Source organism: Stylophora pistillata, chromosome 2, assembly GCF_964205215.1.
Source record: "Stylophora pistillata chromosome 2, jaStyPist1.2, whole genome shotgun sequence".
Taxonomy (NCBI): domain Eukaryota; kingdom Metazoa; phylum Cnidaria; class Anthozoa; order Scleractinia; family Pocilloporidae; genus Stylophora; species Stylophora pistillata.
The window spans coordinates 53,381,716-53,405,838 of NC_142520.1; the positions used below are offsets into that span (position 1 = coordinate 53,381,716).

General features: G+C 39.3%; 2 protein-coding genes across 1 annotated transcript in view; one reads left to right on the plus strand and one right to left on the minus strand.

Moving 5' to 3' along the window:
* Positions 1 to 24,123, plus strand: part of LOC148740330 (uncharacterized) — a 191,029-nt gene that overhangs the window by 85,223 nt on the left and 81,683 nt on the right.
* The window catches only part of LOC148740337 (uncharacterized), a 129,723-nt gene continuing 116,041 nt past the window's right edge, over positions 10,442 to 24,123 (minus strand). The window contains exons 20-26 of the mRNA XM_088750428.1: positions 18,317 to 18,473; positions 16,730 to 16,790; positions 16,239 to 16,514; positions 14,070 to 14,326; positions 13,332 to 13,599; positions 11,512 to 11,612; positions 10,442 to 11,128 (exon numbers count right to left, since the gene is read on the minus strand). Of these exons, the coding sequence (XP_088606554.1) occupies positions 11,530 to 11,612; positions 13,332 to 13,599; positions 14,070 to 14,326; positions 16,239 to 16,514; positions 16,730 to 16,790; positions 18,317 to 18,473 (1,102 nt within the window). The 3' untranslated portion in view covers positions 10,442 to 11,128; positions 11,512 to 11,529. The remainder of the gene's footprint in view (positions 11,129 to 11,511; positions 11,613 to 13,331; positions 13,600 to 14,069; positions 14,327 to 16,238; positions 16,515 to 16,729; positions 16,791 to 18,316; positions 18,474 to 24,123) is intronic.

Below are 24,123 nucleotides of genomic sequence, written 5' to 3' on the forward strand. Positions count from 1 at the left end.
TAACCTTTGCATTGGGAGGTATCTGCTCTTCCAAAGAATCGAAAAAACCGAAACGGTTGAGTGGAAGATGAATGTTGTTTTCAGCACCCGCTGAAAGAAGAGTCTTTCTTGTTGCAAACCCTTCATTGTAATCAGCGTTGTCTGTTGGTGTTCTGTTCACATCTTGACCGGCAGCGATTGGAATGGCAAGTGCTGTATACTTTTGTATCACCGCTCCAGAGGCTGTGTCGAGATAGTGAAACTGTGGAGGCCCCACTTGATCTGAATGTTCTTTTGAAAATTTAGTGAGATTTTTCATATTAGCTGCATGATTTGCACTTGGCAAATCAAGAACTCTCACCTTTTCAAAATCAACTTTGATGTCTTTTATCATACTAAAGCCACCGTTGATTATTGCGGCCGCATCGGCTGCACCATAAGTTGTATTGTCCATTTTTGTAATTTTGAAATCAATTTCAAAATACGCATTGAACCAATCGGCCACGGCCTCTGATGTTGTTTTTGTGTCAACAGTAAATTTATATCCTTTTTTCTGTTGATAATTGTTATTTGCCGGAGAAGGTTGTAGAGGAGTATCGAGATCATATGAAGAATATTCATATCCCTTTGCAAATTTTTTTGTTCGCATAGAAGACATTGTTTATTTTGTAAAAAGATAAGATAAAAAAATTTTTTTACAAAAAAGTTTACAAAAAAAGTTCATCAAAATCGTCAAAGAGATCATCTTTTTTAACTTTTTTATTTTTGGACCCTCGAGTATCCTTGTGCGGTCCTTGTGAGGATGTCTTCCCCAATTCTTTCCCCATTTCTTTTTGTAATTCTTTTGCAAGCTGTTCTCCAATATTTTTTTTATTTTCTACACTTTGTGCGGGTAGAAGGGGAGTCTCGTGTTTTGAGGGGTTAACCTCTCGATTTGAAAACTTATCGTAAATCTTTTCACCGATTAACTGTCCCGTCTTTTCTCCGATTTGCTCTGCTCCCTTTTCAAACGCTTTTGTGGCCGCTTTTTTAGCTATTTCCTTTGCAGCTTTTCCTGTGACTTTTGCGGCAATTTTTGTTCCAACATTTTTGAGAGTGTCAAATATCCCTTCACCTTCTTGAAGTGAACCATCGTCAACATTGTGTATTGTGTATTTGCCATCGGCATTTATTTTCATAAGCTTTCGTCCCATTTTATTTCAAACGCAAGAAATAAAATACTAAATAAAATAATGGGGAGCTCGAGGGGGCTTCGCCCTCTCGTATCTATTTTAGGAGAAGTGTCAATGATACACTCGTCCCGTTGAGATCGATCGGTCTTCCCAGTGAATCGGTGATGTAAATTTGTAAATCTCTTATAGTCCGTGTATTTATTTTGCTATACTTTTTCACCCTCGGTTCTATATGAAAAGGATAAGAGAGGGGGAGATTGTCAACGCTGAATCGAAACAACACATCCGATTGTTTACCACCAACAACACTCTCTGAGATTATGTTTGTGCGAATGTAAATGTCATCAACAGATCTTGTTATGTCGGGTGATTTTTCACCATAACTGGTTACTGTGACGATCTTTTTTGTAAATCCAATGAGATCGGCAAAATTTCCACCTTGCACATCGACTTGATAACCATCTTCGAGACCGATCAGAACTTTGAGAAGTGCTGGAACAAATTTTATAGTGATGCCCGTCTTTGAATGTTTTGCTCCCTCAAGTTCTCTCTGAACATAAGCGTTCAGTTCAGAGTATGCAAAATTTCCATCTGGGAGTTCAATCTCATGCCACGTCGTACCCGAATCGTGACTATATTTCAGTTTATTGTTATCATAGCTGCTACTCACATTGTACCAACTGTATGACATTGCGACTTCATCGAGAGCAACAAAATATTCTCTGTTTGGATCGAGTCTCATCACAGGATTGAAAGATGTTGTGAAATTATGACTTGAACCTTTTGCACAAGTCAAAGAGTTGAGATATATCGGCAATTCCATCAATTCCATCATTGCTTTTTATTTGTGCTTATGTTAAATGTTTTTGTATATAGACATCATATTGTTTTTTCGAAATTTTTTTCTTTTTGAGGAGGTGATCCAATATTTCCATCGCTTCGTTTCTCAACTGAATACTCGAATTACCGGCATCGATACTCCCCGTTAATGTTATGAGTTTGTCTTTCAAATCTTTGAAATCAGAGAAAATGGTACCACCTAAAAGTTTCGCTTTTCCAGACGATTTGTGAACCGGAATATTTGCGAGTTTGTTCAAATCTTTGAATATTTGCATCGCCTTTGACGAATACTTTCCTTTGGGATTACATCTCTTTGTCAGCAGATCAACGATCCCTTTGTCACCCTGTCTTTCATAAACAACAGCGCCGGTCGAAGGATCACACGCTTCAACCACCATTTCGTTTATTAATCGATTTGGGTTTATCAAGAGACCACCGTACTGTCCTTTGCTATCAACCTTGTAAGCATTTCGCTTTTTCTGAGCGTATTTACGCTTACGCTTACCCTTTCCCTTACCCTCTTGCGTGACAAAAATCTTATCACCACCCGCGAGCAAATTTATGCGGTCAATATATTTTCTCAATGTGTTGACTTGACGCACGATATCATCTATTTTATCTTTATTTTTTTCCTTATTCTTCGAATAACCGGCCTTTTTATGATTTGCTCTTGCGATTCGATCGGTCACATCATTGTACAGTCTATCATGATCAAAATTCTTATTGAGTATTTCTTCGAACGCTTTTTTAGGCGGGGGAAAGCCGATTTTTTGAATATAATCAAGTTCGTCTTGGCTGAAGCCGATTTGTGGATCGGGCACTTTTATTTTAGCTTTAGGTGTATTCTCTGTCGAATACATCTCAACACCTTTGGTTTTCATCAGATCTTTGACATGACTGTTGTAATACTCTGTTCCTTTATCAACCCAGAGCCTCTTCGGTATCCGACCCTCGGTAAATATCTTTTCGAAACCCTCCGCTACACTCTCACCCTTTTTATTCTTCAACGGAACGATCCAGCCGTATTTGCTAAAGACATCCAAAACCATCAACAGATAACGATATCCCTTATTCCATTTTGCAAACTTTTGCATCTCCACCAAATCGGAACACCAAATCTCATCGATTCCCTTGACAATAACGCGCCGTTTTCTAAAGTCTCGTCTCACCGGTTTGTACAACTCGTCTGCCAATTCTTCTTGCCACGCGCTCCCCTGCTTCTTCAATTTTTCGTCTTTTTTTTTCCCACTCCCAATCCCAACTTCTGCTTTGTGTTGATAATGTTTCTAGCGGCCCAATGACCCCACTGCCTTTCAGAAAATGGAATCGCATCGAGAGCTTTAACCATCTTGCGGTCGGCCGCATTTTTGCATTGCGTGATGTTTTTCCCTTTTTTACCGCAGACACTGTAATCAACATCGTGTTGCATGGCGACAGCGTCTGTCGGACCTGTCGGTTTATCAAAAATCTCAAGAATCTTCACTCGAGGAGTTGTCCTCTCGAATTTCTTCAACAAAATTTTTGCGACATGTTTTTTTCACATTGTCGATGAAAAGAAAATCGAACGGTTTAAGTCTTGAGAACAAATCTACATCAAAACTATTGTCATCGGCGATAATTTTGCGATGACGCTTTTGTACAGGAGCGTACACAATCAAATGAGAGCAGTTTAATCTGATTGTGGCGGGTGTCCTGTAATAAGATTGACTCAGATAAATCGGCGAAATCAAATGATCTCTTTTATGAGATTCATCAACTCTTCTTTTTTGAGTTTTGAAAATTTGGAAAGACCGAGTGATTTTGCAACTTCTTTTAGTTCTTCGTTGGTCATCAGTTTCGTTTCTTCTTTTATAAACTTGTCAACCTCAATGTGTTTTGTGAAGCTGATGTATTTTTCTTCATTGTTTGGTATGCAATCAATGTCGCCCTCTGTAACTCCGAGGTTTCGGACAAAGAGATGAGCGTCATAGTTTGCCAAGTATGATGACGGGGGTGAATTTTGGCCGTCGGGCTAACAGGTTGCATTTGTTATGTGCAGCTCCTCGAAATTTGCCGGTGTAATGACAATGATCGCGAACCTTCTTATAATCACTCTTTTCATCATTGAAACCCACTTCGCACAACCAACAACACGTTGCATTTTCAAAGATTTCAACATCACTGTCTGTGAAGATCATCTCTTTTTTGGGATGATTTTTGTAAATGGACTTAACCTCCTCCTCAAGCATGTTGACAAATATTTGTGCAACATCCTCATCAGACTTTGCTGTGTACTCAACCTTTTTCGAATATCGATCATCAAATGAACATTTGATATAGTAACAAAAACTCACAGGGATATGCAGTTGCTTCTTATCGGTGTAACACTTTTCAGGTTTCGGTTGAGCGGTGTGCAGAGGTTTGATGATCGATTCAAAGTCGGCATAGATGACAAACGGCACATCTATTTTTCTGTGGTAGTTTTTGAAGAAGAGAAAAGTTTCCTTTTCAGGCATCATTTCTCTCACAGCCTCATGCTCTCGACAAAGTTCGGTGTGTTTATCAAGAACTTTCTGAGAACCGAAATAATTTAGGCATCTCCTGCAGATAAACTTCTTGTTCTTCGCCTTTGACAATTGGCTCGATAAGAGCCGACTCATAGATTTGATGAGACAGTAATGTGTGTTTTTCTTATCATCAGCGATCAAAAGAAGGTCAATATGAGTATTGGTTTTCTCAACATTGCTTACTCTCAAGGGATAGATTTCACCGTCATACCCGAAAACGTTGACAGCGATACCCGGATTCAACGTTTCAAAGCGGTAAATATCTTTCACCTCCATCGGAAACTCAATTCCATCCCATTTCAATTTTTCTGCCTGCTTTTTCAAAATCTTTGTGATACACTCTTGGTCTTTTCTCACAGGATTCAAAGCTCTCGTAACACACCATTTGAAACACTCATTGTCTTTATTCTTCATGTTTACAATGGCCTTCTTGTTTGCGAGATCTGATGACAGCTTGATATAGCTTGAACCTTGCAAAGGATTGTATTTTACCGTGTGTAAATCCAACCCCTCGACCGAATGCACAACCCAACCACTTCCATCTCTTGTAAACTTTGCTAAACTCTCCAGCATTTTGCCAACACACTTCTGATAAAGTTCTTCTCGATCAGTCTCTTGAAAGAGAATCTCTGTATAACATCTAAAATATCTAGGCTCTAGCACAGTCTTACCCGTTAAAAGGCTTGTCTTTGACATATTACACCTCAAAACGAACGCCATCTTTATATTGTTCTGCGTTGATAACGATCGATTTTACTGAAGAAAATCTTTCGGCCCATAACCTCCAACTCCATCAATAGTATACATTTTTGCAAAATCATTTAATGAAGACTTGCTCTCAGCAAGTGTCCAATGGCGTTGGTCTCTTTTGTTGGCTCTATTGATGCCTCTAATGAGTTGTGCTTTATTCATACGTGAATAACCAATAACCCCAAGGTGTCTTGCGTATGCTTTTAACTCAAGCACTGTTAGTGACTTCAATTCTGTCTTATCTAAATATCTTTTCTTCTCCTCATCAAGTGTCCAATGATGCTGGTCTATGTTCTCGAGTTCATTGATGTTTCTAATGAGATCAGCTTTTCTCATACGTGAATAGCCAATAATTCCGTTGTGTTTTGCATATGCTCTTAACTGAACCGCTGTTTTTGCATTCAATTGTGCCATATTTAACTAATTTTTCCATTCCTTTAAATCATTTCTAAAGAAATCAAAATTTTCTCAATCAGAAAAAATCTCAGTCAAAATTTGGGCAAAATTTTCTGATTAAAAAAAATCCGAAAATCCGAAAATCCGAAAATTTGAAAATCCGAAAATCCGAAAATCCGAAAATCCGAAAATCCGAAATTTTTTTTTCTAATCAGAAAAAATCTCAGTCAAAATTTGGGCGAAATTTCTGATCAAAAAAAAAATGAAAAACCGCCAGAATCCGTAATTTTACATCTACTTCACTCACTCTCGAAACTGCCAGCGGATCGGAAATTGTCGTTTTGGGGGATTTCAATATCGACTATTTAGCTGTAAAAGACGACTCTGCAGACGTGTAGCTTGTAATACGAGATCTGGACGCACTGCAACACGTTTGAACCTAAGTTAAGTTAATACTTTGCTTAACGCAACACACGTATTCATTGGTGTAAGTATTCTAGGATCTCAAAGTTATTTCTTTCGTTGTGTTATTTTTAAAAGCTAAATATAATTTTGAGAAAGTTGAGTGACAATATTTCCACGTCGGAAAGAATCAGTAAAATGTGGTTCTCGGCTATTTACCACCCAATCTACCAAGAACTCGCACTATTATATTGTTGAATAACTATGTTGTTTTGATCTTAAATACGTTATCAATTAAAATTCCAGTGTTTTTTAGGTTACGTTATAGAGACGAAAGACTCAATCCCATGATCGAAAATAAGAATATCAAACATTATGATGCTTAGATATCTACCAATAATTTGCGCAAAGTGAATAGGACTAGGGAAAAAGGTAAGTGTCGAACGCCATCGTAAGAGCTTTTCGTCGTCACTGCTTAAAGTCCCTATAATGTAGATGTTTAGTGTACATTTTTGTTCAGTGTACAGTATGTAAAAATAAATGCCACGCCTATAAGGCTGATATCTAAATAAACCTTAGGCTGGAGTTAAGTAAATAAATACGGTAATTAGATTGAACATGACGCTGATGGATTTAAATCATATTTTAATTGAATTGAAATCATCCATTCACAATAAGGCGAATTAGAAACTCCCTAAAAAACTCTAATACGGAATAATGAACAACGAGAAAAAGTTAAAATGAATGATGAATAACCTCGAAAAAAATGAAAGGAATAATAATGACCTTTATTAGTATACTTCCACATAGTGGCTCTTCGCTACTAATATAAAAACTAACTATATGCATAATACTTACAATAAATCAAAATTAATAAAATAGTGAATAATAAAAACTATACTAGATTATCCATTGCATGTCAGTATCTGTCTCTTAAGATTTATACAAAAAAGTGCATGGTCACTGCAATTCCTTAGCTCCGCAGGAAGCTTATTGAAAGCTTCTGCAGCTTGATCTTGTAGAGTGTTCTTCTCAATTTTGTTGGCAAGTTCTAATTTTGGTGCAGCTAATGACCTAAGACTATATCTATTTACGACGTGTTGCTTGAGTTTTAGTGGAAAGTCCTTATTGTATAATGACTTGTGCGCTAGCTTAGCTATATTAAATTCTAAACGCTCTTTGATTGTGAGCCAACCTAGCTTTCTAACATCCTGGAGTCCAGCAAATTTAGTTAACACAAAACCCGCACACGTGTTCTGTACTCTTTGAAGGCGTTTGGTCTGGTACTCTGGGAGAGGACTAAACACAACGTTGCAATAATTCAGTTTAGAGAGTATAAGACTTTCCACCAGTGGTTTTCTTATGTGGTATGGTGCGAAGTTTTTTAGTTTCCGTAGTACTGCTAAAGCACCGTAACACGATGACAACAGATTCGTTATGTGTTCTTGCCATGTTAGTTCCTGATCCAGATAAACTCCCAAAAGCTTGGTGCTTGAGACTTTCTCAAGTTAGTGTCACAGCAGTATACATCTGCAGAAAAACCATTTAAAGAGTGTGCGCGCGCCAATTGTCTTGTAGAGAAAAGCATCCATTTTGTTTTGTCTGAATTCAACGCCAGATTGGACGATTCAGAGTAACTGCTTAGGCCTCTTATTGTCTGATTAGCATCCTTTATGCACGCCTCTATTTCATGCGGCTTCGAGTGGTGAAGCAACGTGGTATCATCCCCATATTGAAAGCATTTACAACTTAACTTTTTCTGGAGGTCTCCTACATAGATATTGAAAATTAACGGTCCTAAGATCGATCCTTGAGGGACGCCGAAGTACGTTTCCAACCGCTGAGAACACTTGTCATCTATCATTACATACTGTTGCCTGCCCGTAAGATAGGAGGTAATCCAGGTTAGAAAATCCTTTGAAAGACCCATTGAGTGCATTTTATAAATAACTGACTTGAAGTTCACAGTGTCAAAAGCTTTCGAGTAGTCTGCAAGAATCATGAGAGTTATTTTGCCGCGACGCATTGCACGTAATATCGTCTCCAATCTCCAGTAATTTCGTGGCCGTTGGGTGATTCTTTCTAAATCCTGAGATGTTTTCACCAAAAAGTGTTCTTTCTTCAATAAATCCAATTGTCTGATATGCTACCAGCCTTTCAAAGATTTTGGACTGGGCTGGGAGGATGGATACAGGTCGATAGTCATGTTTAGCCATTGGTTGATCTATCTTTGGTATTAGTGAGATTCGCGGCACCTTCCAGTCAATAGGGAAATAATTATTTCTGATACAGCAGTTAATTATATGTGTGAGGGGACCTGCTAACAGCTCCGCAACTGGTTTCAAAAAATTCACTGGGATATTATCTGGACCTGTTGAAACTGTCCGTTCTTAGTAATTTGATTTCACGTAAGGCCTCTACATGGGTTACCTCGCGTAGCTTGAAAGGGACGGAGTCGCTAACATCACCCAGTGAATTTACCAGATATAATAGGTCATCGGCAGAGTCCCGTGAAGATTTCCCTAAGGTTCGGTTCCCTAAGGGGCGGAGTCGCTAACATCACCCAGTGAATTTACCAGATATAATAGGTCATCGGCAGAGTCCCCTGAAGATTTCCCTAAGGTTCGGTTCCCTAAGGGGCGGAGTCGCTAACATCACCCAGTGAATTTACCAGATATAATAGGTCATCGACAGAGTCCCGTGAAGATTTCCCTAAGGTTCGGTTCCCTAAGGGACGGAGTCGCTAACATCACCCAGTGAATTTACCAGATATAATAGGTCATCGACAGAGTCCCCTGAAGATTTCCCTAAGGTTCTCTCTGCTGTAGTGGCGAAGAATGAGTTGAGCTCATCAGGATCGGAATAATGAATAAGTGAGATCCAATTATTCCGCTTCCACCCCCGAGTATAGCTGTGACAGTATTCACTTCATATTCTTCTCAGGCTTTATTATGAAACTGTTGTCAGCTGCCTGCAATTATCATAACAAGCACTATAACCACTCGCAATTCAACCATTAGGAGTTTTATAAACCTGTGAGCCGGCGAGCCCTGCAAGCCAAGGTGCGAGCCCGCGAGTCATGTGAACCACAGTCAAAATGTTAAGAATTTTTATTTGATAGAATTTTGATAAGTCTGATTCACTAAAGTGTGAAACTGTTAAAATTACGTGATTTGCTCACCATTCTTGATGCCAATACACGGAGTTATACTGGAACTACTATTCTCTTTTCTCTTGAATGATTTTCCTCGTTGATATCACTGAATGAGAGGAGTCAATGGATACCATTCAGTCGTGGTAGGGTGGTGGAGCCATACGTTTTCCTCAGAAAATTTTTTTACTTAAGTCTTGAACCTTAATTAATTTTTTTCACATTGTTTTTATTTTTTGCAGATCTTGAGCAATTTGAATACATAAAATTTTCTCTGAATAACAAAAATATGAAACGAAGAAAATAATTCGTCCAACTCTGGACATACAGCCATTACTATGATGCAACACTTGGGACGATGTACAGATGTTTAGAGCATTTTTCATATTTGACGCACCAGCAATAGTTCTGGCAACCAAAGCGAGTATAAGATTTTTTTCTGGGAATATTTCATTATTAAACACTTTTGTAGCTAAATTTAAAACTAATTTTCCAGGCAAAGAGAGAGTACCCTGGGAGCGAGGTTGTACCGTTTACACTCGTCCCCAGGATCATCTACACTTTCAAAATGGCGGGTGGGTGGTTTATAGTGACAGTTGAGTGATAGGCGCGAAATGATCCACGACCTCCTAGCTGGACCCTGGACCAATCAATGAAAAAATACTCGCAAAAATGGCTCGCATGGCTCGCACCGCTTGCCAGCTCACAGATTTTGCAGACCCAACTATTGGAACCAATTTAGTAAGTGCACAACATAAATGTGAAGAGGAATTTCCTTTACTCACGTGGGACAAATGAATATACTCTGTCAATCTTATCCTTTAGCTCCATAACACTTCTCATTTCTTCAACTGTAAAAGGATTCCCTCTCACATACAAAAAAAATGAGTTTCTTCAGCTGTTTTATAGCAGGACTCAACACAGTCAACTGCTTTTAACTCAGCCCCAGTCCCTCCAGTTCCATCATCTCCCCAATAGTATCAGGGATGGTGGTTAGATTGTTCTGTGAGATGTCCAGTCTGGGAACGGTAATTTATTCAGGGGAATCAGATAAATCCCTTAATTGTGGAAGAAACGACTGAGTAGGAGATTAATAGGTTAATGATGAAATGAAATCAGGCCCTAAATACATTTCCTCTTTCTGAAACACCCCTCCGTAGTATATACCTTTCTTTGTGGTAACCAAAAAAAAGATATATCAGATATAACTTAACAAATTACTTATCGTCTTTATTACATATTTACATCATCAGTTGAGTACAACACTAACGAAAATTGTCGATACTAGGAGCACTTACGACAATTTTACTTACTATCCGAGAGCGTCCTCTCCTCTTTGTATTTTTTGATGGATTTATGATCAGCGGATGAGAATTTTATCCCAGAAACTTGAAATCGCTTTCAATCGCCCAAATTAAGTGACAATAAATCGAATTTAGGAGAGAAAATTTGTTAACACTTTCCTATAATTTCAACCTTATAAAGTTTGCTGGCCGTGTGTAACGTAGTCTATACAAAACTGAACTGCAAGCCTAAATACTTAAGACTTGAACTCTTACTTAAAAGCGCTTTTTTTTAACAGATGGCCTCCTTCACAATCAGTGATTCTATCTATCGAATAAATTAATTCAGTTTTCTCTTTCATTCATTTTACTTTCATTTTTATATCAATTCCTTTGCCATGATGTTTTGGTCTTGGAGATCACTTCTCACTCGTCCACGATGATCGCCAAGCGCATTCTCTTCTGGTTGGGGATCGCTAGACTGCTGGACTGGACCGCTAGACTTCTGGACTGGACCGCTAGGCTACTGGACTGGACCGCTGTACTGCTCTATTTCTAGGATAGTAGGCTCTACGTGAAGAGTACTTTAAGTGGTTACACGCTTGACAGCTGGACAGAAAGGAGAGAAGAGGTTAGTGTATTAGATCAACTGGTTACCATGCCTCTCTGCCATAAGTAAATAGCAAAACAAATGCTATCCTAATGAGGATTTGGCATTCACACCTGACCAGATCATGAAATTACAAAAAAATACCAGTCGTTACTAAGTGGAGAGGGTGATATCGTTGTGCTGAGTAAATTAACAAAGCCAACAACAAAGTGATTTATCACGTCATTTTAAGTTGGCCAATTACATTTGAATGGTACGACACGAACATGTAACACCAAATATTTCTTTCAGTCGCGAGATTCAGGAAATTAAATGAACTAATTTACTTTTGATATCAGCACAAATACGGTTAACATCATTTTGTGAAAAAAGATTTCTTTACCATATTTATTCCAGAACACTAATCTGTTTTTTGCCTTTTAGAAGTCTCTTCTTCCTGACATGGGAAACTGTCGTCTTCGATTCTTCTCTTTTCTGTATGACCTACGAGAAGCACGATAATAACACGGTAATAAAACACTTCTTTCACAGTGGTTTCTGTCTTTTTTTCCTTTAGGGCCCCACAGTCAATCAATGACTTGGCCACTAAAGTAACGCGCATGTCCTCGTACTCGATGGAAGTTGCATTTTCCCGCGCTTGGTGCAGGTTCAAAGTTTACCGCGTTTGATGCATATTCAAAGTTTCCCGCGCTTGGTGCATGTTCAAAGTTTCCCGCACTTGGTGCATGTTTAAAGTTTCTCGTGTTTGGTGCATGTTCAAAGTTTCCCGCACTTGGCGCATGTTCAAAGTTTCTGGTGTTTGGTGCATGTTCAAAGTTTCCCGCGCTTGGTGCATGTTCAAAGTTTCTCGTGCTTGGTGCATGTTCAAAGTTTCCCGCGCTTGGTGCATGTTCAAAGTTTCCCGCGCTTGATGCATGTTCAAAGTTTCCCGCGCTTGGTGCATGTTCAAAGTTTCTCGTGCTTGGTGCATGTTCAAAGTTTCCCGCGCTTCGTGCATGTTCAAAGTTTATGCCTTTCTCAATTATGAAGGGAGGATGTGGTCTTTATGTACAGTGCAGGGTTGTCAAAAAAGCCCGACACGCGGCGCATTTTACTGTCTACTCTGAAAAACAAGCCGGCTACTCCGAATGCATGTGGCTAAATTCACAGCCTAGCGGCATAACATTGTGCCGCGTACTTTGTATCATTGTTCACAGTCAAGCTACTCAACTGAAATCTTTTTAACGACCCTGATTAATTAAGAGGGACAAACTAAACGTACCAAAAGGTACCACAACTGAAAAATAACCCTTAGAAAATAGTTCTAGAGGCTCTGGATGTTAAGTGATACCCAGGTTTGAACTCCTAGCTGCTCTGGCCGATAGCCGAGACTGTTCTTGATGGTCCTAAGCTCAGCTCCTTGGTCAGAATTCAAGATCGCCAACTGGTTTGTCCAGTTTCTTCCCATCTATCCTTATTCTTATCCTTCCTTCTCATGTTTACCTAACATAACTGTTTTCTAACTTTTTTTCTTTGAATTTTTGGCCACAATGTATAAAAATAAGAGGCACCAGTTATTGATCCTTCCCTAATAGTGGAGTCAGATTTTTGCGGTTCCAAGTTTTCCATAAAAACATGTTCATACATTCCTAATTTTTTGCTTAGAGCCAAGAGACATGAAATAGATTACTTTCCCTTGATATTAAGCCTTGTAGTCGGATTGAGACGATCTGGGCTAGTTTTGAGGTACTGCCTTCTTCTAGAGACTGATAACGTGACGGTACGTTGCAATAATTTACGTTTCGTTACGCTACGAAATCGTTAGCATACCTAGACGTTAAATCAGGAAGTAACATCTTATTACTCATACGCACTAACACTGGTTGCCAAGTTAAAGATAATTTATGCAGCCCTCAGTGAGCGCATAATTATGGAAATTTCTGAGACTGCTTCCTAAGCGACTCCATGCCAGGCAATAAAAATAGTAATTTAAAATAATTCATAACAACAATTTTGAACTAAGCAACATTCTTGAAAATAATTACCTTGGTGGTAACAAATTTTACGTAACATTTTACGGTTTTCTTCTTTTTAAGTAGTTTATCATAATTTATAGATGACGTTTAGTTCCATTGTAAAGTAAGTCACATTTCAGCCGGCCCGGGGACTGCAATGATTTTACTCCTTGATAAAGCTATCTCTATCTAATGTAATGAGCTGTACCTTGAGCGAGTTTAAGGCTGACATAGTGCACCTCATGAATATGTCCCAGCACAAGTGCTTTGCTTTCGTCAACTGGACAATATGGCGTAATCATTACATCATTGCTATGGGGTAGACTGCTGACCACACGAATGCACGTTTTATAGTAGTTTGCTGCGGCACACAGAATCACGTGATCACCCCAAGCGCCATCTTGTTCCATGTGTGTTAAGTATTCAGTCCATGTTTTATGTCCAGGGACAAAGTGAAACAAATCTGTTCCATCCGGCTGTAAGAAAATCAGTTAAAGAAACAAACTTAAAGAGGATTGTTGATAGGAACTTGAGCGCGCGGAGTACGAGTCATGGAGTAATTTTTTTAAGAATGGTACGAGACAACCTTTAATTAGCATTTATTGTAGAACAGCAACGATTCGCAAACAGCAGAAAAACAACAGGAAAGATCCATCATTAAGAGAAAAACTGGAGTTTTGTTTAGTGTTATCTGATAGATGTTTAAGAGAGGGCATTTTTTAAACCAAAATATTCAAATGACTAAAACCGTAAAAGTCTGCTAATTCGGAGGCCCACATTAAGTAACAAATGAATTCAATTGTAACCAACATCATTGTGAGGCTTCTTAAATAATAAAGTTATGCTGCAAACACTGGGATAGGCTCTGGTGGTGTTGACCCGTATACACACTTAACCTCAAAAAGAACCGTAAGTAACTATGTTAGAAATACCAACATCAACTTACTAGTTTGGGGTTACTTCTAAGGTGCTGAACCAAGGTTTGTCTTAATCTGCCAGGTGGGATTTTGATTCCTTTAACAATTTCCAGTTGTTCTGACAAGGCATAGAACATGCAATTTCCTAATCCTTGATTGTCAGATATCGTGAAGCCCTTGTCTGATGCAGTAGTCCTCAGCCCCGATGATAGATCTGTTCTGCTCTTGACTTTGCTTGCATCAAGTTGCATCTGCTGAAGTTCCCGGATGATTCGGTCATGAGAACCTAGAAGGGACAAAAAGTTTTTTTAATCTGACAGCATGAAAGAAGCGTAACAATTGTCAGCTGGAAAATAACAATTCTTAAACAAGTATGAGTAACTTGGAGGGTAAAAAGGCAAAGAAGACCTTCGACGACCAAACAACCGATGTTTTGTTCAACAACTGAGCATTGAAGAGATAAACTGCAAGAGACTTTTTATGTGCGAACCATCACACCAATAACCAAAAGAGAAGAAGAAGTAAAGAACAATTTACGCCAAGGTCTGCACTCTAACATATCTGTGTAACTGGAAAAAAAACCGTAGGGCCAGTAATTCAAACAAAGTTCAGAAGTTGTTCAACAAAACCGCGTTCTAAAATATAGTGAATTTAGCTGAATCTTTTATCTGTACATTTATTCTTCTGAAAAGTGTCACTTTGTTCCTAAATGTCTTTGGATTCTAAGACAAGAAATCAGAGATGTGAATAATAATATATGTCTCACTAGCACAAAATATTATCAAAAGTACCATTTTCACAAAGCGCTGGCCTTAGATTGAAAGTTAAGAAGAGGAGCAACTGCTGGATCGTCTTATAACCTGTGTGAAGTTCTTTGGAGAAGTCAATTGCCGTGTGTTATTGATACTTTTGCCGGACCAACACTCAAGGTCTTAAAATAATTGAGAAGAATTTGCTACCTTTCTATAACATCAAGAAATGGTTAGATATTCCAGTGTTCTCGGATAGGGACGAATAAATGGAGGTTCCGTCTCCTGCAGGGTTGGGGGTAGGAGACGTTAATTTCCCACACACGAGATTACTGTGTGATGGATGTCCTCCCCTGGGGTGGGATGGGTGGGTTAGGACAGCAGGTCCACATCAGCTATTACAGCTGCCAATTAATCAACCTGCTTAAACAAATAAATGAACCTGAACTTGAACTTGAACTTGAACTATGCCTTTCTCGATTATGAAGGGAGGATGTGGTCTTTATGTACAGTGCAGGGTTGTTAAAAAAGCCCGACACGCGGCGCATTTTACTGTCTACTCTGAAAAACAAGCCGGCTACTCCGAATGCATGTGGCTAAATTCACAGCCTAGCGGCATAACATTGTGCCGCGTACTTTGTATCATTGTTCACAGTCAAGCTACTCAACTGAAATCTTTTTAACGACCCTGATTAATTAAGAGGGACAAACTAAACGTACCAAAAGGTACCACAACTGAAAAATAACACTTAGAAAATAGTTCTAGGGGCTCTGGATGTTAAGTGATACCCAGGTTTGAACTCCTAGCTGCTCTGGCCGATAGCCGAGACTGTTCTTGATGGTCCTAAGCTCAGCTCCTTGGTCAGAATTCAAGATCGCCAACTGGTTTGTCCGGCTTGATACCAACTATCCTTATTCTTATCCTTCCTTCTCGTGTTTACCTAACATAACTGTTTTCTAACTTTTTTTCTTTGAATTTTTGGCCACAATGTATAATAGTGGAGTCAGTTTTTTGCAGTTTCAAGTTTTCCATAAAAACATGTTCATACATTCCTAATTTTTTGTTTAGAGCCAAGAGACATGATATAGATTAATGTCTCTTGATATTAAGCCTTGTAGTCGGATTGAGGCGATCTGGGCTAGTTTTGAGGTACTGCCTTCTTCTAGAGACTGATAACGTGACGGTACGTTACAATAATTTACGTTTTGTTACGCTACGAAATAGTTAGCTTACCTGGAAGTTAAATCAGGAAGTAACATCTTATTACTCATACGCACTAGCACTGGTTGCCAAGTTGAAGATAATTTATGCAGCTCTCAGTGGGCACATAATTATGGAAATTTCTGAGACTGCTTCCTAAGCGACTCCATGCCAGGCAATAAAAATAGTAATTTAAAATAACTCATAACAACAATTTTGAACAAAGCGACATTCTTGAAAATAATTACCTTGGTGGTAACAAAAATTTTCAGCTAGGTCTTTGCGCTGTACAAGTTCGTCCTGTAATGCAGCATTCAAAACTTGGAAAGTTGCTATGCAACCTTTCTTCTGTTTCCAGTGTTTTAACATGTCATATGCTCTCTCGTCCAGACCCTCTAGTCTTTGTCCTATATCCTCTAGCTTTGCATCCTCGACGTCGAGGCGACGCCCAAGCTTTATCCACTTTTTACCAATTTGGGAGGCTAATTGTTCCAATTCATTATCTGTTGGTGTGCCTTGTTTTACTACAAAAAGAAAAAAGAAATAATTTCTATAGAACCACTACTGATACGGTCTTTTTACTGGGATCTCTGTACAAAATCAATCAATCACACTGTAAGCAAAGAACAATGATTCCAACCAGAAGCGTGTAATGGTCCAATTATATCAATCAGTGTTCAAGGCCGGAGGTAAGCTAACATGGCAAAAAACTTAAAGCAGTGAATTCAGTCTGTCTTACCATAATTTTTTTGTTGTAAAGATTTTTGTGATGTACAAACTTCACTAGATGGATCAGAATCCTGTAACAAAAAAACAAAAAAAACCATCTTAATGGTTTCTTCAGCATGTAAGACATAACATGTTCCCAAAAAAGACCTTCCTACTTCAGGTTGAATTTGTTTAGAAAGTACAGGCTCTTGTAAAGGAAGAAAACCACAACCTTGCGAAGAAACCAAAGAAAAATTACTCAACCTCCAGCCTTAGTCGAGGAAATGAGCCAACAACAAACTTAACACGTCATCCCCTGACATCAGTATGCATATTCTCCATACTTTTCTCTAAACATTTCTTAAGGTGCTGACTAAGAGAATTTAATTAACAATCAAGAGCTTCTTTAGTTGATGATCATTTCCTATATTCTCCTGACCTTAATGTGAGACTCAGGGGTGATGTTGTAAGGAGAAATTAGATGTTAGTCCCTCTTAGGGGTTATAAAAAGGGTTAAGCTACTTGTGACACAAGGATTAGGAGTCAATTAAACCAGGGCATAGTGGAGAGAGGTGAGTACCTCATCAATAGGGCAAACACAGTTAGCTCCAGAAAGGATTGTCAAAAAACAAAAATTCATGGAAATTCTAATTTCTTTACTCAGGGTTCATACCCTTTTTTCAAACAAATTTCAAGGATTTTTCCAGGACTTCTCCAGGCTCAGATTGATTATTCCAGGACTTGTTGGGTAACAAAAATAAGCCCGGCGAGGGTAGCCAAGGTCAACCAAACTGGTGTTACAGGGCGATTTTCGCTGCAGATTTTCATTGTACTTCACCCGCCTCTGTTTGTGCGAGCCTCGTTTTACTAGGTTTACTCTGCTTCCCCATATTTGCTTTATTAAGTGACCGAAAAATGTCGAGTTAGGAGGGCGGGAAAAATTTTCTTTCACTTGCTCTGCATCAGAAATTATGTCGTTGACTCGAAAGAGACATCCCTCACAGTGTTCAAAGTTCCGAAGCAACCTACAACAAAATATGTTCATATTGTACTTGTATTCGTAATATTTTATTGTATCTGTGATAGAATTCGAAGGTATCGCAGTTAGTCTTCCTCGTTAGTTATATTTTTAAAAGCTTACCATGCCTTCCATGCCAGCGATGAAGTCATCAGGTTAAAAAGAACAGGAACAAAAAAAATAATGACTTCGGCGAATTCGAATTCGAGGATTAGATCAACAATGACGATCCATCCTGTATTCACGAGATCAAAGCAACGATCAAAACATCGTTACCAAAGCAAAGTAAAATTTAAATTAATAAACACATTTCCATTCGATGTTGATTGGTCGATCAAAACAATGCGGTCTTGACAAAACCTCTCGAGGGGACCAGGGGAGCTAACGGGTTTGTTTTTGGACTGCAGGCCGCTGGCTACCCTCGCCGGGCTTATTTTTGTTACCCAACATACTGTGCGATCGGCAACCGGGCCGCGAACGTTTCAAGCAGCCAAATTCGAAATTGGAAAGCCGATCGATCTGGAGATAAAAGTATCGCTAGTGAAAGATCTGTGGGAGGAATTGTGAATTGAGCTACGTCTTTCAAACGTTGTTCTTTACCTCAATGTCTATTTTTCGAGGGGGGAGATCCATTTCTAGTTGGCACAGTTTATTGTCTGGCCTCTTTTCTCTGCTCTTGTAGAACTCTATTTTTAGCCATCCTTTGTCGACAACATGCACCCTTAAATTCCTCTTTATAGAATCGTCCTTTTCAAACCTGTAAGGAAATGAGACAATTTCTTGACATATGAGGAGGATTTAAGGAAAGTCCTCTCTTAGAGCAATAAAAAGCTGATTTTCCTAAGTTTTTTTTGGGAGGTAAGTGGATAAAAAGCTGCGGAAAATTTTGAGCGGTAATTGACGGACAAATAACGGCTTCAATAAAGCTGTACTATCGCTGAAGTCTTGCGTTTTTTATATGGCCGTCGCGAATCGAACATCAGTGATGCTCCACCGTAACGTAAGAGTAACTTAGACCTTGAGTGTTGGTCCGGCCGGGGCTCGAACCCTCGACCCTCCGCACAATGTCTAGCGCTCTATTCATTGAGCTAATCGGGAGGCAGTTAGCACTCCACAACTTGGACATAAGAGAGAAGCTTGATATCGTCTTCAACATGCTTTATATGCTGCATCTTAAATCCCTAACATCTGATGGACTAACAGCCACTCGTCCAGATCAATTTGAACGTTCCGATTCAGTTTCGTTTCACCTAACAAAAGGACTGATTGGCTAACCAATTTTTAGGACTAATTTAAATGCACGACCCCATAAGCGCGAATCTTTAAACACTTATCGTGTTGAAATGTTGAAATAAAGTTGATGTTATGTTATGTTATGTTATGTTATGTTATGTTATGTTAACCACCATGGTGGTAATAAGCAGTTCACTTTCCCATCCATCTCTTTTTTTTATTATTTCATTTCAAACCAGATGCTCAAGTTCCACGCAAATCTTCCCTAAAGTGTTACCTGACAAAAAAGTTTTCCAAATCCGCAACCTCGGCCGGATGAACCACACTCCCTGAAAGAAACACGTAAGCCTTTTGCGTGGTACCATGTTGTCCCAAGCACTTTCTTCTGCTAACAACAATCTCTCTTCATCTTTAATGTGCTTCCTTGTCGCGTTACTTGAACTGCAAAACACATTCAACAATCTTGCAGAACCTAACTCTGTATCTGCTGGTAGACAAGCTGTAAAAACGGCCACTTGGGGTACATCTTCTGTGTTAAAGTTACGCGCTAATTCAATAATTGGTGACATGACGGGTTTAACGCACCAATCTATCCAGCCCCAAAGTCTGCAACGAAGCAACAATATGAGGTCAATCATAATTCTTCGCCTGAAGGGAGAAAGGGGGAGGGGGTTGGGGGAGATGGAGGAGGGGAGATGGAGCGGAGGAGTTGGGGGGGGGGAATCACATAAGGAGTACATAGCGTTATGACAGAATCAAGTAGATTTTACTGTGACACAACAAAAATGGACCGGATCCCCCTCCCTTCCCCTCCCCTCCCCCTTCTCTCGCCTGGCGAGAAAGAATGACCTGTCCGTTAGTGTCTTCATTGTGGCTGACGAAATAAATTCACCTCCTCGCAATTCAAAACGTATACGATAATGAATGATAATTATAATGTTACTAATAACAATAACAATAGAAATAGTAAATACGATAGACGGAATAAAGAAATATAACAGAAGTAAAAGCAAAGTAAAGCTTGTGGTCATACAATAGGTGAATAATTAGTAGACCTGTCCATATGCGAACAAAATGTCTTCCCTTAACTGACGAATGGGACGAATATACGCAGCTGCGATGGTGATAAAAACTCTAACATAGATTCGTGTGATGCCTTATAGCTACTGTAGTAAGTCAAATAAGATCAAGATACGGATGCTTGCGGGAAAATGAGCCACACTCTCAAAAAACACCAGTTGTACCATCGCTGACCTTGTGTTTCTAATTATAATCGGATCTGCTCTGATTGCCTTTGTTTATTTTTGCTTTGAGTTCTTTTCGTTTCGATTTCGATGAGGTTTTTTCCAGTTGGGGAGCAAGGATCGCGCAGTGGTGAGAGCACTCGTCTCCCACCACTGTGGCCCGGGTTCGATTCCCGGACCTGGCGTCACATGTGGGTTGAGTTTGTTGTTGGTTCTCGTCCTTGCTCCGAGGGTTTTTCTCTGGGTTCTCCGGTTTTCCTCCCTCCGCAAAAACCAACATTCCAAATTCCAATTCGATCTGAAAACAGTGGACAAGGAAGAGCCACCCAGTGGAATGTCCATTGCTAAATTATTTATTATTTTTATTAATATTTATTTATTAGTAGTAGTATCGCTACCCTGGAGACTTACGTCACTTATCAAAGTCTTGTGAAAATTTAAAAGCAGATGGTTAATTGGGCATACCTCGAGAAGTGCTTCACACTGAATTTAATGACAGTGCCATCCAGCCATGGAGAGGAATCAGCGGTAATTTCAGTCCAATCTAGTTGGGTTCCATCAGATGGTAAAAACAAGACTCGAGCACGGGCTAATGACAGATCAGGGATACCCAATGATTGAGCGCCCTGCTCAGTGTCTCTCAAGGATAGCGGTAGCTGTACAGTGACTGGTTCCTGAAATTTGACCTCCTTGCTGCACTGAATACTTAATATCGGGCCGGCCAACATCTCCTTGTTTCTTAACTCTCTTCTGCGAAATTCTTGTATCTACAAGTGGTGGAGTAAAAAAAATTTTTTCTTGACGGTGAAGGTTACTGCCTCGGTGTGGTCTTTAGTAAGGTATTTCAGTAGTTGTGATTGTGGTAAGAAACTTCTCCAAGCCAGAAGGTTACTCTTTACTCTTTACTGAAACTTCTTACGGTGCCAATTTACAATATCAATTCAGTTGATAAAAACTAAAATTACCTTGTTACACCCACCGAAGCAGCACCACCATTTCTTTAGAACCCTACCCCCTTCTTACAGAAAGTTAGTCGATGAATGGGCGAGGAAGCGGCTCAACAGTAAATTGTGGGCAGCGGCAGCGTAACATCTACATGTATTTTTTTAAGACTGGTTACAAGAAAGGCAAAATTAAAGTTTGCACACGCTGTAAAGGGAACGTGAATTATCTGGACAAAACCGTCTGTCCTGCATGAGAGTTTACGTAGCAACATAATAAAATGATCTAGGGCGTTAAGATTCAAAAGTAATGTAGAAACACGAAAAGTAAAGAAAACTATCACAAGTGGCAAAGTAAATCTGGCTTGGAGAAGTATCTTTCCAATATTATGCCGGGTTACTAGAATACCTAACAAAAAGCGATAGTAAGGCGGTAAAATATAGAGTACATCACATGGCCGCGCAAAGATACGAAACGTCTCTTCGAGTGTTGAAATATTTTTCAACACGAGAAGAGAAACTTCGTATCTCCAAGCGGCCTTGTAATATTTCATTTAATGTAGGAACACCAATGAAAAACCAAACCATTTCACTTTTGCTACGAAAGGTGCGATATGTTACATAACCATAGTAACGGTGTTAATATCAAGTGTGAAGATATCAAGTTTTCGCGCGAAAGCTTACCTGACATCTCGTGGGTGTTATGCAGTAAAATTAGATATCACGCAATTAAGTCTAACATTACAGACTGATCGATAGAAGCGACTGCCTGACCGGAAAAAAGAATCAACACCAGCAACCGGATATATTAGCATGTTTTTTTGGCTATTTTAAAGACGAGATGAAATAAAGGCTTGTTGTTGTTGTTTGTTGTTGAACCATAGCAACGATTGTGCTCTCTGATTCAACGAACCAGTCCAAGAATAGTTCGGGAATGGTACAGACCGAAATTGTTTAATGCTGCCCATCATATACTTACTGTGACTGTCACTTGGTATTCTTCTGTGACGGAAACTGCATTTGACGGGAAGAACACTTTGACCAATGGAAAGTCTGGTAACGAAAAGGTGGACGGTTCTGAGGTTATGGTGAACTTGTGGGCCTTAAGACGGCAAACCACTGCAAATGTGGAACACTGTGTAATCTTTGTCTCAGCAACAGGAAGAGCATAGTCAGGAAAATCATCGCGATAAGCCATTTGCAGATCTGAAAGAAAGACACCAAAGAAAATTTAGAACCAGTTTATGAAATAAAGTTTTCACTGTTAAAAAAGAGGATCACTTCACCTGTTAAAGCCTTGAAACGTTGTCATGTTTGGCTCGTTTGATTTTATTTGTAACTTGATAGGTCGGAACCCTTATCTAGTAAGGTATGCTTAACTGATATTCTTGTTTTATGCTTTTTGCTGTATCAGTAATGTTAGTTTTGTACAAGATATGAAAATAACGTAATAGCTGAATCGTATCATTATAAAATTTAAGTTACAATACAAGAATCAAAAATGCAAAAAAGAAAGGAAAACACTTGGTAGAGTATTGTTGTTGTCGTCGCTTTTGTTGTTTTGCTGTTATTGATTTCAACGCCCATACGTTACCCTTTGAAAGAGTTAACATCATCTTGCGTGGATAAAGATGACTTTTGCCACCGCAAAAACACTGAAACATGGACACAGAAATTCTGGGAAAAGGCTAGTTAAGAAAGGAACAAGCTACATTTTCATATCAAATGAGACTAATGCGTAATGAATCGACGTTAAAAACCAGCCTCTACCTGATACAGATCGAAAGTCAACTGTTTGTTCAACGTCCTTCCATTCATTTCTTTCTGCGTCTATTAAGATCTTTATCACTACTTCATATCCTCGCAGGTCTGGTCCACTGTGCGAGATTCCCACAGTGACTTCTTTGTTGAACTGAAGACCTTCAACGCCTTCTGCCGATAGTTCAAGAACATTGCTTACTACAGCTTCGTTTGGCTGAAGCGGAGGTGAACACAGGGAGGGTTTCCATCTGAAAAGGGTCAGCGTAGTGTCCTCAGCAACAAAACCAGGCGGATATAGCAGGTGAGATACAGCCTTTCTCACGTCCCAATGACCACCTTGTACTGTTACAGTATCTCTGTGGGATATACGATAATAACTAGGTTTATTACACGACTCGGGCAGTCAGAGGGCCAATAACTAAAATCAACCAATCAAACTGCTCTATTTCCGGTCAATATTCTCTTAGTATTGGACCGGGCACTGTCCCGAATGGTCCCGAATGATACCGCACTTGTGTCCCTTTGAACTTCAGTCGTATAATAAATATCTTATTAACCAAACTTGCTCGGGACCGTACCGAAAGAATATCGGCCCTCGCTCTTTTTTGTACGGACCTCGCTGCGCTCGGTCCGTACTGTCAAGACCTCGGGCCGATATTCTCCCAGTACGGCCCTCGCGCTTGGTTAATAAGATATATATATTGCGGTAATCTTGTGACTGAGTTTATTGAACACCAATATGATAGAATAGATGACGAGGCTTTCTTTAAAAAGTACTTTTCGTCGTATAGTGGAAGAATTAAGAATGACTTCGGTGAAACAAAACTGAACTAACGATCAATCGTAGAGCAACTCTTCGTCGAAGATGACGGGAAAATGTCCAATCATTCGATACTAAGCGTTCTATCGCAAATGCTCCAATCTGATTGGCTGCGTTACTTGCTATCTATTCATTCCGTGATAGACAAAGCGAGTAGCTGAGCGTTGTGTGGTTGTGGGAACACAATATAAATAAAGATACGAGCCTGTCTTGTTGTTAAGTCCTTAAACACTACTTACTAAATTCTACTAGCTAAGCCTGAGGATAATGGCTATTTTAGTCTAATTTCTTGAATAAATATCACAGGAACTTTTTTTTGTTTTCTTTTTCAAAAAATTGGAAAAAAAATGCACGGTGGCCATTTTCAGTTTGCTTTGCTATAATAATCACCTCTCGTGGGTTGACAAT